We start from the raw sequence: 14,482 nt of genomic DNA, 5'->3' as shown, positions 1-14,482 counted from the left end.
ATTTTATTTATGATTTGTGAAGTGGATATAATTTGTATAAGGTATGTGGTGGATTTTTTGTTTATGTTTTTTCTGGATATATGTGCAAATATGAATAAAAATTTATAATTTAAAAAAAAAACAAACTATCCAATCACTGAACGTCACTTTCGATCCTTCATTTGCATAACTATCTACAGTACCCCCCTGCTGGCCCAGGGTGAGAACTTCAGGACATAACAGTGCGTATAAAAAGAAAAAAGAGAGGGAAGGCTTATTTGCAGGGTTTGTGGACAATTGGATTTCTTCCCTATCCTTTATTATCTATGGACTGAACTGGAGCATGCTAAAAGGACTTCAAGATTAATTTAATTGGAAGTATTTATCTTTGGCTGAACAGAGGGATGAAAGGAATCTGTTTGCAAGCTTGCTGAGAAGTTGATACGGTTCATTAATGAGGTTATTTATAAGTATTTTTATTAAACAGTTTCAACATAACAAATGATCAATCCAAGTACTCAAATAGATTATTTCCTCCCCTTTCTCCCCTCCATCCCCCCTCTCCCCCCCACCAATGACTTCCTTCAGCTCCCCTCACTGATTTCTCTGCATGTATTGTCCTCTGCATGTTATAAAATTGTACATATCCTTGCCTTATCTGTCATGTATTCAAATTGGTGGGTGTTTATTCAAAACCTGCCAAGGCGTCCAGTTCATTTTGTTGTCCTTTTAGGTAATTTGTAAAAAGTTCCCATTCTTCCTTAAAGTCACAGTTGTCCTTATCACACAGTTTATATGTCAATTTAGACAGTTCCGCATAACTCATCAGTTTTTCTTGCCACTGTTTTTTTGTTGGGATTTCCTCATTTTTCCATCCTTATGCTAGCAAGACTCTTGCCGCTATTGTAGCATACGTAAATAATTTCTTTGTTTTTCTTGGCAGGTCTTGTCCTACAATCCCTAACAAAAATGCTTCTGGGTTTTTTTTACAAATGTCATTTTAAACATTTTTTTCAATTCATTATATATCATTTCCCAAAATCTTTTCACTTCTCTACATTCCCACCACATGTGATAAAAAGTCCATCAATGAGTTATTTGAAGTTCGACAGATCACTCTCCTTCCCAGGCCGAGAAGGAAAATGGCGAACACAGGATATTTCTTGAGTCAGTGTGATTTTTGCAGTTGCTGTTAAAATTGCAAAACAATGAAGGATGGGACAGAGCAATGGAGAACTTCTGAAAGAACAATGGGATATTAGCTCCGCCCAAGGTGGAAAAGATACACATAATATTTTACAAGGACAGGAAAAGACATCACAGACATCAATTCTTTCATGCAGGGGACCACCTAAATTATATAGTTTGGCATCTGAATGATAATTGTATTCTAATTTAGCATTTGTTTCATTCCCCTTGAAAGAGTGCAATCCAAACTCCTCAGAGCCCTTCTACAAGTTCCTAGATGCGTTTCAAATGCATGGGTCAGACTAGAAACAGGGATAATGAAAGTGGAAGCTCATATTAGTCTAACCTCAATATATAAGTGGCTAACTCTGAAACTGCTTCCCCAAGGAATAGCCCCATTGATTCTGAGCGACCAGTTTCAGTCTGGCTGGCAGACAGCAGTCTTAAACACTCTTCAGAAACTGGGCCTTGCTCCCCAAACCCTCATAACTATGGGCCTGAGCCAAGCTAGATCCGTGGTTAGGCAAAGAATCATGGACATAGAGAGACAACAGGACTGTACAAGGGTCCCTGATTATAAAATCATAGAAAACGGGAGATACGTAGCTTCTCCAGCAACATATCTCTATTTCCTCACATCCAGAAATGCAAGAAGGGCTTTCACTCCTGCTAGAAGCTCGGCCTGGCCCTCACCGGTTCTGGAGGGCTCCTATAGAAGGGTCCCGTACGCACAGAGACTTTGCGCCTGCCCATTAGGGGAAATAGGAAGCCTTGAACATATATATTTTTAGATGTCCTTTTTATGCTGAGATTCGTAGAGACACCATTGACCCTTTGCTGAAGAGGCTCACTGATCTTTCAGACAAGTCTAAACTTAATTCTCTCCTCTTAGGCAAAGATCATAAGACGACCTGACTGGTAGCCAGATTCTGCACCCAGATTTGTAGGCACAGATCATCCTCTAGAATAAAATAGCTTAATAGGGAAATGCTGAAGTTGCCCTTTGGGGTGCCCCAGGGTCAATTTTTTTTATGGTAGCTCAAATCTCAGTTGTACGGGTGTATGTATATATCTCAATTTTAACTCATGAGCTATTGCTGCAATCTGATCCAATTGCATATTTTATCTTTATGAACGCTGTTTTTATTGTGTTATGTTATGTGAGCTGGTCTTTGACCGTAATAAATTATCTATCTATCTATCTTCTAGATGCCGGGAACCAAGGTGGACTTAGAAACTCTTTCCACCACTGATAGATAGATAAATAATTTATTACGGTCAAAGACCAGCTCACATAACATAACACAATAAAAACAGTGGAGTGCTTTCGTTGCCAGAAAATAGGAGGGTGCCTTTTGATGGCACAACTCCCCCAAAACCACACAGATGTTTCAAGAAGTATTATTAAGAACTTGTGGAGCATTCTAGTCCCGAATGCAGTTAACAAAGTCCCTATTCATTTCAGAGGGAATTACATTTCTGTCTAAAGCAAAGTCAGCTTCCCAGTTGACGTTGTTTCTCTTCTCTTTCCTCATCTGCCCCCACAGAAAACATAACTTTGGATCCAGACACAGCACATCCCTGCCTCATCCTGTCTGAGGATCGAAAGAGTGTGAGAGAGGGAGAAGGGCGTCAAGACCTGCCAGACAAACCTGAGAGATTTGACATACAAACCTATGTGCTGGGATGTGAGGGTTTCACATCAGGCAGACATTTCTGGGAGGTCACTGTGGGAAGAGAGGAAGAATGGAGGGTGGGGGTTGCCAGAAAGTCTGTGAAGAGGAAGGGTGATTTCTCTTTTGATCCTACAGAAGGGATCTGGGGTTTGGGAAAGTGGGGCGGTGTGTACAAGTTTTGCTCTCCCTGTAAGGCCCTTGTTCCAGGTGAGGAGCCCGAGAGGATCTGAGTGGCCCTGAACTGTGAAGGGGGACGGGTGTCCTTTTACGATGCTGATAGAGCCGTCCTCCTCCACTCATTCTCGACGGCCTCCTTCTCAGGAGAGACCCTCCAGCCCTTGTTTTATGTGTCTGCCAAAGCTCACCTGACAATCTCTGAGTGTAGAGGCAGACAAGCAGATACTCATCACCAGATTTCCAATCATTATTAGGATTATTATAATATTTTGAATAATATTATTTTGGATGATTTTTATTAGTTTTCAGTTACAATAATCCAATAATAGCCTCATTATAACAGTGCTAAATTATAATACAATTATTAACACCAATCATTCAGAAAGGTGGGTGTGAGACAGTGGCGTTAGATCAAGGATTTCGTGTTTAGCGTGCAAACTATTACCTTTGAGTGGGGCACACTTTTTAAATATTATTATAATAATACCCCACCCACGTGCTGGGTTTCCTCAGCCATTCCAGGTGGCTTACAATATATCAAGAAACATCATAAAAAACATCAAGCATTACAAAACCTCCCAAAACAGGAGTTTTTTTTCCTATGGAAAGGACCTAAAATTAGGAGCATTGCAGCATTTGGCACATGGCAAAATTAATCGGATTCCCACAAAATCCAGTGTGAAGAGAAGTCCTTCCTTTTGTCTGCCCTGAGTCTCCCTCTTTTCAGCTTCACTGGGTCTTCATAGCCGATTAAAAAGGGCCCAAACATTGTTTTGATTATGAAGGACCCAGTTTCTCATATTGCTAAAAATGCTATGTAATCCTAGTGTTCACCTGGGGGGGCAGTGTTTTTGCACATTATCAGTGAGGCTGACGATTTTGTCCAAACTCACTAAAAATAGGCACCGTGATGGAGAGTTAGGCTGCTTCTCCTCTTTACGTCAAGGCTAAGAGCTGGAAATGGAGCCATTTGTGGGGGAAATGGAGTTAGGATTCATTCATCAGTTTTCAAAGTAGTCTGAGGCTCATATGAAGTTAGGGGGAAACAACCTCACTTTTCTCCAGCTCTCACTGGAAATGGTTCATTAAATGAGCAGCCGCCAAGAGCATTCCTTTTAAAATAAATTAATTAATTTCCTCTACACGGAAGAGGCTCTCTGCTCCAGCTAACTCCACAGCTCCATATCAGCAGAGATCTGGACTCATTAAATCTGAATTTCCTGGAAAGGAAACACGCCCATTTGCAGACAGAAAGGAAAGAAAACGAAACCAACTCTGTCTCCCTGGGGCGGTGGCCATGGCTGCTTCTGGGAGTCCTGTCATGGATCTCAGCGAGGAAGCCACTTGCCCCATATGCCTGGAGTATTTCCAGGATCCAGTGATCATCCCGGAGTGCGGGCACAACTTCTGCCGATCCTGCCTGACCCAGTATTGGGGGAAATCTGAGAGAGAGGCTTCCTGCCCTCAGTGCAGGAAAACAGTGGAGCAAGGCAGCGTCAGGAGAAACCTGCAGCTAGCAAATGTTGTGGAAATAATTAAGAAATTCAGCCTTCTGGGCAGAAAAGAGGAGGCAGAAGGAAAGGGGAGAGTTTGTGAGAAGCACCAGGAGCCCCTGAAGCTGTTCTGCAAGCAGGATGAAGCCCCCATCTGTCTGGTTTGTGACAAATCCAAGGAGCACAAAAGCCACGAGGCAGTTCCTATAGAGGAGGCGTCCCAGGAGTACAAGGTAGGAAAACACTCTGGATCACTCTGGATCTGGTTCCTTGCTGGTGCCCGGGGCATGCCGCACCCCATGGGGACAAGTTGTGACAGTGGAGCGACCCCCAGCAACTGGAGCTAAGAGGGGCTGCATTGCACCGCCTGCTCAGCCATGCAGTGGGGAGCTTGGCCAGCCAACGTGGCCGATGCTGCCTTGCTTTGAGGGGTGCAAGTCTCACAGCACACTGCGAGCCCAGCACCACTTTGTGAGACTTGCAAAAGCCAGGGTGCCAGCCTGTTAGTCCTTACCTGCCCTACAGATGGAAGACATCATGACAGGCACCCCCCAGGCTGGCCCATACTACGCCTCTGCTCTGGATTTGCTTGGGGGATGGAATAGCTGTAGGCAAGCCAGGCCTGCAAGATCACAGAATCTTAAGAGTTTGACGGGACCCAAGGGTCATCTAGTCCAACCCCCTGCAAGGCAGGAATGATGTCAAGATACTCTTGAAATAATGTATTCTCCCCACTCCCTCTAGCAGGAGCGTTTGTGCAGCCTTGTGAAACTTCTGAAAACACTAGTTAATAAACATTTCATCATATTTCAAGGGATGAATTTCCCTCTATGTCTCCCTGCAGCATATTGGAGTCACTCCCCACAGTTCTTCCTCTGGAAGCAGCTCCCAGTGAAAGCTCCTAGAACTGGAAGGTGGGGCAAGGCAGGAGGCAGGAATGAAGGGGAACCTCCGGAAGGACCCGGGAATGTGGGGCAGGGAGCAAGCATATGATTCAGTTGCCTGATATTATGTATACTAAAATGCCGAAAAAAGAGAGAGAGAAAAAGCAACCCAGCTGGGATTTTTTTTCTTTTCAGGATCAGATCAGCAGATGCCTAGACAACGTGAGGAAGGAGAGAAAGAAAATTCTGATGTTTAAAGCAGATGCAGAAAAGGAAAGCCAAGACCTGCTTGTAAGCATCACTGTTATTTGAAGGTGAAAAAGTGCTGTAGTCTTAAATCTCTCTAAAATGTCAGACATGCCCTTCCAAGTGAATTCTGGTATCTGGCCTCTTCATCCTGCAACATTATGCCTGATACTGGCCTGCTGTTCTCTTCCTTTTTCTGTTTTTGCTGCTGCAGAAGCAAATGGAAGCAGAGAAGGGGAAGATGGTGGCTGAGATCAGGCGACTGCACCAGTTTCTGGAAGAACAAGAGAAGCTTCTTCTGGCCCAGATGGCAGAAGTGGAGAAGGAGATTGCAAAGAAAAGGGAGGAGCACCTGGCCAGACTCTCCAGGGAACTCTCCTCTCTTGACAGCCTCATCCAGGAGATGGAGGAGAAGCTTCAGGAACCAGCGAGTGAACTCCTGCAGGTCAGGCCTCATCCTGATGTGAGAGGGTGGAGTGTGCTGCTTCAGACTGCAAGCATTTCATAGTTCTTCCCCACATAAAAATACTGTTGTCAGAGAAACAAGCAGTACATGAATGGTAAAAGGTTTCAGCCCTGGCACAGGAGCCAACTCTGAGGGGCTGAGGTCCCTTGACACCCCAATGAAATATTTGAGAGGACCAGCCCCCCCAATAATGCACATTTGTTTTGAAATGGGGTGTGTGTATTGCATCTTGTGATTGATTATGTGAAGAATATTTTCTTCAAGTTGTCACTAGATCAAACCACAGGCCCTTTCCATCCTGCATCCTGTTGTCACATTGGCTAACCAAAGGTCTCTGGGAAGCCCACAAGCAAACAGAGATCTGTATTCTATTAATCTTTCCTCAGAGTAGACAACTGAAATTAATGGGGATGACTATCTTAGGTTCATTAATTTCAGTGTGCCTGAGTAAAAGCGAGTTGAATACAACCGATACTGCCTCCAACACAGGCATTCCAAATTGGCACTGCTGTCTTGGGTCCAGCCAGAGTGGGGGTGACTTCTTATTCTTATTCTTATTCTTCTTCTTCTTATTATTATTATTATTATTATTATTATATAAGTTTGTATACTGCCTTATACTCAGAGGTCTCAGGGTGGTTCATAGGATATGACTGAGTGTGGGATGTACATAGCAGTGAACCGATTAGTTGCATGTGAACACGGAACCAGCATGCACTGCAGGCAAAATGGCAAATCAGGGAGGTGGGACTGAATCTCTCAGGTGTTTGGGTGACTTGGTCAAAAGGGAAGAACGGGACCTTTTATTCGTCATCACTGGAGTGGCTGACTTTTGCCATTTGATGGTTATTCCAAAATTATGTGGCATTGCGTATTTTATTGGGGGTCTTTTGTTTTGAGCTGGGCTGCTTTTGAATTCTGGTGCTGGAGGAGACTCTTGAGAGTCCCATGGACTGCAAGAAGATCAAACCTATCCATTCTGAAGGAAATCAGCCCTGAGTACTCACTGGAAGGACAGATCCTGAAGCTGAGGCTCCAATACTTTGGCCACCTCATGAGAAGAGAAGACTCCCTGGTCCATGGGGTCACGAAGAGTAGGACATGACTAAACGACTAAACAACAACAAACCTCTCTCTGCTTCAGCTGCTGAGTATTTATAACTGACAGCAGCACTGTGCAGAAATGGCTCCACTGATATCTTTTTCTTTCTTTCCTTCCAGGATATCAGAAGTTTCTTGCAGAGGTAAGTGATGGAAATCTGCTGCTTTAAGATACTGTATTGGGAAAGTTCCTGTTTAACGGGTGAGAACCTCATTCTCCAGTTCCTCCTTTCAGAGATAGATTAGGACTCCATCGTCCATTTCACAAAATCACAGACAAAAGTAGGGACACATTTTTGTGGTAGTTTGTTGCTACAATCACAGACAGGAAGCCGTTCCCATTGCATATCTCTGTGGGCCCTTCTCTGTGATGGATTCATTTACTCTGCAATTGATACAAAAAGGGGAGACATTCCAAAGGGGCTTGTAAATATCTTCACTATAACTTACCCTTAAATATCCAGTGTATTCAGGCTCCTGCAGGTTCTTCCTCAAACATAAGAATGTGAGAAAGGGCCCTGCTGGATCAGGCCATGGCCCATCAAGTCCAGCATCCCGTTTTCACAGTGACTAACCAGATGCCAGTGGGAAACCGGTGGGCAGGATCAGAGCCCCAGAGGACACTTTGCTCCGGTGGTTTCAGCAACTGGAGTTCAGAGGCACCACTGCCTTTGACTCAGCCATCGTGAAGAGTAGCCGCTGAGAGCCTTCTCCCCCAAACACCTGCAACATCTTCAAAAATTCAAGAATTTTGAAAATCTTACATGTTTAGAAAATACTGCTTTAATTTCTAATATTTTCTCCATTTTTAAAATATAACCACTGTGCTAAAATACATTTATAAAGTTAATTGCAAAAGCCAATCTAAAGCATGCTGAACTTCCTTATATTTCAGAAATGCACATACCAGATCTATTTTGTTTGGCTCATTAATCACTTGAAATGCTTCACTAAAACTGGTGTAGTCCTAAAATCTCTGCATAAGGCCCAGTGTGGTTCAGTTTTCTTCCAAAAAAAAATGTGTATATATCAGCTTCTTTATCTTCAATCTCCTATTCATATATTTCATCCAAAATTCAAAAGCAGGTGCATTTGGGTTTTCCTTCAACTTCTTAGATGCTTTCTAAATCCACACATCATCTAGATGCTCCTTTTGCCATAGGAAAATCCTGCTCCCAAGTCTTCCTGATATATCCATCATGCCTTTATAATCAGGATGAGACGCCTGCCTTGTCAGAAATCTCCTTGCGATGGAAGGATGGTGGCTTGACTTTGTTCTTCTCCTCCCAGGTCTCAGGAGAAGGAGAAATTAGAGGATCCTCCTGTGGCTTTTCCGCCTGTCCTGAAGTGGAGGATCTGGGACTTCTGTGATATAAATCCCTTCCTGAAGGGTGGCATGAAGAAATTCAGAGGTAGTAAAGATGGGTTGAAAATATTTTGTATTGGATATTTAAAATTGTTCATGAAAGACTCCAGCTCAATAGCAGTGCTAGGAAAATGGAATGTTTATTTATTTATTCTTTTCAAAATCTGGAAGCCACACTTTCCTATGTAGATGTCTCACAACTGATTTAACTTAGGCAATTGAAAGGGGATGGTAAGCCCTTCTTGCTGGGATCTGGAAGCTCTTGGGGGAGCCTCCCAGATTCCAGTCAGCAAGGTAAAGGGCTTGAAAGCTCTTGCCATGAAGTGTTTAGCCACCACTCAAATCACTTTTAAGACCTTACTGGGCTCTGAAAGGCTCCTGCGAAATCTCATGGGGCCATCTTGGGATCTCAGATGGCAGGGGTGATTCCGGGGTCATTCTGAATTTGCCTTTGTGCACAACCCCCAGGAATGTAACCCTCTCTTAAGTTGCGAGTTGTCTGTAAAAAGTTGTACTTGACCTCTTCAAACATCTCACCCATTACCCAAGTAGCCTCATCTACAGCCTTTTGGGCGACTCCTCTGTTCCTTTGGCCCTGAGATTGATGTAAGGGGGTGGAAGGAGGGAAGGAGGGGGGCTGTCCAAGAGCCAGCCAGGAGCAGAGGGGACTGGGGTTGAGGCCTCCTGTCCTGGAACAGAGGTGTCTGGATCTTCTTGTTTACGGGGAGATCTTCTGGGGGTCCTGCTTCTCCTCCCAAGATTTGGGCAGGCCTGAACCTTGACTTCACCCCTGCCCTGGTTATCCAGGGATAGCCAGTATGGAGAATTTCAGGTAGTTTTAACTGCATCTCCTATAATCTCCAGGTGGCTTTTTAGTGGTTAGGGATGATGGGACTTGTAGTCCACAACACCTGGCTACAATCTCATGAGCTCATATTGTTCTTTCCAGGTTTGTTATATGAATGAAAGTGTGATGCTAAATCTCTGTTCCCTTTTCTCTTGCAGACACTGTGGAATATGGACTGCAGCTGCAAAAAGGTACATTTCCGAGTCAAACAGAGACACTAATTCGGGAGAGATGGGATCTGCTTCTCAAAAGACCAGGCCACTGCAGCTCTTCCATCCATTCCTTATTTTCCCTTACACTGGTACCTTGGGTTACAGACGCTTCAGGTTACAGACTCCTCTAACCCAGAAATAGTACCTCGGGTTAAGAACTTTGCTTCAGAATGAGAACAGAAATCGTGTGGCGGCAGCAGGAGACCCTATTAGCTAAAGTGGTACCTCAGGTTAAGAACAGTTTCAGGTTAAGTATGGACCTCCAGAACGAAGTAAGTTGTTAACCCGAGGTACCACTGTATTTCCTGGAGGCATCTGTTCCGTGAGAGCAGCTTGCTGGGCTAGAGGGGATCTTGGCCGGAGCCTGCAGACTCTTAGGAGGCCCCCAGCCCAGGATGGCTGGCTTTTCTGTGCCGAATCTCAATAAGACACAGGGGTGGTGTGAAGCCAAAGGCTCCTGGCACATGAGGGGGAAATATCCCTTTGAGCCATACAGGATCCCCACCCCTTTTATGTAAGAGTGGGAAATGCATGAACACAAATAGCTCAGAAAATGGCTGCAACAGCCTTTGGGGGCGAGAAGGTAAATGGTTTCTGGTGTCAGTGGAGGGAGCTGGGGGCTGCCTGAGTGTGAACTCCAGGGGTCCAGCTTCCCTGCAAGATGGGGGTCTTCCCTCAGCTTTTGTATTGGACGGAAGACATACGTCTCTGTTTAAACTAGAGAATCCTGAATAAACTTAAAAGAGCAGGGCAGAATTGCACAACAGACCAGGGGAAAAGGCTCAATGGGAAGACAGAAGTCCAGTCTGGCCAGATCCTGAACACCACAAAAAGGGATCCATAAGAGCTGGAAAAGGTACAGCTGGTATGGCTGGGAGGTTGCCTGCTCTTGATGGGGTTACACTTCCTCTGAAGGAGCAGGTTTGTAGCTTGGGGGTCCTCCTGGATCCTTTGTTGTCACTCGAGGCTCAGGTGGCCTCAGTGGCCCAGAGTGCTACACTCCTATCTGGACAGGGATAGCCTAACTACTGTGGTCTATGCTCTGGTAACCTCAAGGTTAGATTACTGCAAAGTGTTATACGTAGGGCTGCCCCTGCAGACGGTTCAGAAATGTAAGTTGGTGCAGAATTCAGCGGCCAGGTTGCTCACTGAAGCAAGATGGTTTGAGCATATTACTCTGGTCTGACTGCACTGGCTACCAATTGGTTTCTGGGCCCAATTCAAAGTGCTGGTTTTGACCTATAAAGCCTTAAATGGTTCAGGACCACAATGTCTGAAGGACCGCCTCTTCCCCCATAAACCTTCCCGGACCCTGAGATCATCTTCCGAGGCCCTTCTTCGTGTGCCGCCTCCTCAAGGTTCAGAGGGTAGCAACACAAGAGCAGGGCCTTCTCTGCAGTGGCTCCCCATCTGTGGAATGCTCTCCCCAGGGAAGTTTGCCTGGCATCTACATTGCACACCTTTAGGCACAAGGCAACAATGTTCCTTTTTTAACCAGGCCTTTGGTTGATCTTATTAACATCCAACCCCCTTTTAGAATGTGGTATTTTGGCGGGGGGCGTTATTGGGTTATTGCTTTTGGTTTGATTTTATATACAGTGGTATCTTGGTTTTGGAACACTTAGTTTATAAACAACTTGGAAAAAGAACACTGCAAACCTGGAAGCAGGTGTTCCGGTTTGTGAATTTTGCACAACATGCAACGGTCTCAATTGGAAGGGGGTGGGCTCTCCTTCCTAGGAGGTTCTTAAGCAGAGGTTGGACGGCCATCTGTCATGGATGCTTTAGTTGAGATTCTAGCATTGCAGGGGTTGGACTAGATGACCCTTGGGGTCCCTTCCAACTCTAGGCTTCTATGATGTGCTGTCATGAGTCCCAAGTAGGACATTTCACACGGGGAGCGGGGTAACCTAACCACTTTCTTGCTTTTTATGCACTACCTGCAAGGATGGAGTATAACATACTTTAAATATACAACTGAAACCTCAATGGTGGTTACAAGGCGGGTGAGAGCACCTGCTGCCAGATTTACCTGGCATATCAAGCATGGTCTGTCAGGTGATGTGAGGTAAAAGATTAAGATGTGAATTAGGGAGTCCCTGCTTTGACTTCCCTCTGTCATGAACTGGGGGTGGGGGTGGCCTTCGACAAGCCACTGTCTCTCAGCCTCAGTCCTCCCATCTGAAAAATGGGCATAGTAAGATTAACTTAATATGAACTTTATGAACATCCCTGTCTCGAATGCAGAGCCATGGAGTCCCTGTTCATTTCAGAGGGGATGCTATTTCCGTCATGTGCCTAAAGAAAAGTCAGCTTTTCAGCTGACATTGTTTTTCTTCTCTTTCCTCCTCTGCCCCCACAGAAAACGTAACTTTGGATCCAGACACAGCACATCCCTGCCTCATCCTGTCTGAGGATCAAAAGAGTGTGAGATGGGGGAAAGTCTATCAAGACCTGCCAGACAACCCTGAGAGATTTGACACATATGCCTATGTACTGGGACGTGAGGCGTTCAGGGAAGGCAGACGTTTCTGGGAAGTCGCTGTGGGGAGCGAGGGGAAATGGGCCATGGGGGTAGCCAGAGAGTCTGTGAAGAGGAAAGGCAAGTTAACCATTGGCCCTAAGGAAGGGTTATGGGGCCTAGGGAAGTGGAGTGATCAGTACAGGGTCTCCACCTGCAATGGGCACCGTGTTTTGATTCTGGGTGGGGAGCCCAAGAGGATCCGAGTGGCCCTGAACTGTGAAGGGAGACGGGTGTCCTTTTACGATGCTGATACAGCAGTCCTCCTCCACTCATTCTCGGCAGCCTCCTTCTCAGGAGAGACCCTCCAGCCCTTTTTTTACGTGAGGAAGAAAGGGAACCTGATACTCTCTTGAGTGTAGAGACAGACAAGCTTCCCAGTTCACTGCTAAGTATGCTTCTCAGTTCCAGCAATCCTAAATCAGCAGAGATGTGCAACATCAAAGCGCTTCAGGAGCTCTGACCCAGACAACGAAGCCAGTAACTCACAGAGGCAATTAAGCACAGACAGATGTATTTTACTACCGGGTCAAAAGCATAATGGTTCCCATTTACAGTTTGTCTGCTGAAGCGTTTCTTAGTTAGAGTTTTCCGGGCTTTGTTTTTTGCGACCCACATCCCTTTCTTGCATTCTGTCAGCTTGCAAGATAAATGGAGACTAAACACAGTTTTTATACAGCTTCTGTTAGAACAGAAGCAGCTCCTCTCACAGATGTGGCCTTGACGAAAGGTCCAGCTTTCTGACAGCTTCTAGCAATTTCCAGAATCTTCTGGAATCTTCAAGAACTTTCAGTTAGTTCTGGAAAGAATGAACGCTCACCCTCACGCCAACAACTCATCACCATGATGACATTTCAGTCGTCTCAACCAAAATCCCTTTCCCTCAGTTTATGTGGCAATTCAGTATAATCTCTCTGTCCAAAGAGATCCAAAATTTGTGCGCGACTCACTTATGCATTCGCAGTCTTGTGCATTTTGTCAAAACAAAAATAAATAAATAGAGTTTAGGAGACTGGGGGCGATGACTGTCAGAAGGGGCTGTGTGAGATCTCACAAGAACCTCCAGAGCCCAGAAAGCAAGATGGAGGCTCACAATTTTGGTGCCCAAATCCTACTCTGTAAATAGTTTCTAAGCCCTCCGCCTTGCTTACTGACCTCCAGGAAAGGTTCCTCAAAGCAGAGGACTTCCGGGTTAGCGCGATCGACTAATGGCGGATTCCCTTCCGAGCTCCGGAGGGAATCTGCTCAGTAGGGGACGGGTCCTGCCGCGGCGGCGACGCGGGGACCCTCAGAAACCACAGGCGCTGAAGCCTGTGGACTTGGTTACTCGGCGGGCACCATTTGCGCCCCCCGACCCGCGAAGGAGCTTTTTTAAAGGCTTCGGAACGGGGGACAGGGAGCGGCGCGGTGCTGTGAGTCGACTGCTTCCCCTACGGAGTGAAGCCGCATGCCATGGTCGGAGAGCGCTGACTTCTTCCTTTGAACATTTGGACTAAAAGTAACAACCCGTGAGTAATACGGAAATTGGACTTAAAATTTCTTTTTTGGATTTGGCACGAGCGGGGAAGGCGCAAAGAGGAAGTCCGTCTCCCCGTCTTGTAAACCTCTTAAAGCAAGGACTAGATAACTACGGTTGAGAGAACACCTTCTTCTTGAGAGGATAAAAGTAATTAATTTCACGTTTTGGCAGCATAAGTGAATTTGCTGGAGGATAAGAGTTAATTTTGAGAGTGGAATCGTCACCCCCCCCCCCAGGACCCGGGAGCGATCCGTGAGAGAGCCTGTTGAAGAGACATAGAAGATTTTGACAGCTGTCAAACTAGCTGTCAAAGCTGGGGGGAAAAAGAGAACTTTGTTTCTGTTGCCTTTGCTGGTTATATTTGTTACATTCAGGTAATAAATTGTTGAAAATAAAGAGAAACAGTTAATTTGACTTTTGGATTGGAACTGGAAGGAATACTAAGTAACCAGAACTCCTCTAGAGGGGGCTCTGGGACATTACAAGAATGGCTGCAAGTGGAAAAATACTGACTGAACTGGAGAGGGCTTTCCTTCTCTTGGGAAAGTTACAAGAACAAAGCAATGTTTTGGCTACAAATGTCACAACATTGAATGAAACAGTAAATAAACTTGCTGAATCTGGAAGGGACTTGACTCAAGTCTTTGTATCTGAACAAAAAGTTTTTGTAGCTGAATTAAAAATCTTTGCAGCTGAACAAGAAAAGAAATCTGAGAAATTTGAGAAAGTGGGGAAAGAGATATATGACGATTTGGAGGGAAAGGAAGGAGGAGCTATAATGCCGCAGATGATTAAGGAGAGCCAGAG

General features: G+C 45.2%; 1 protein-coding gene across 1 annotated transcript; it reads left to right on the top strand.

The window, feature by feature from the left end:
- Positions 1-3,068: 3,068 nt before the first annotated feature.
- Positions 3,069-12,512, top strand: LOC310756905 (zinc finger protein RFP-like; the record flags this gene model as incomplete). The annotated part of the gene is made up of 7 exons (XM_083601834.1): positions 3,069-4,746; positions 5,593-5,688; positions 5,858-6,088; positions 7,331-7,353; positions 8,501-8,622; positions 9,582-9,614; positions 11,998-12,512. The coding sequence occupies exons 1-7, from the start codon at positions 4,318-4,320 to the stop codon at positions 12,510-12,512; spliced, it is 1,449 nt and encodes a 482-aa protein (XP_083457960.1). The 5' UTR covers positions 3,069-4,317.
- Between the last annotated feature and the right edge of the window lie 1,970 nt (positions 12,513-14,482).

This window comes from Podarcis filfolensis (genome assembly GCF_964270895.1).
Source record: "Podarcis filfolensis genome assembly, chromosome: 2".
Classification (NCBI taxonomy): Eukaryota; Metazoa; Chordata; class Lepidosauria; order Squamata; family Lacertidae; genus Podarcis; species Podarcis filfolensis.
This window is presented reverse-complemented; position numbering and strand designations above follow the sequence as displayed.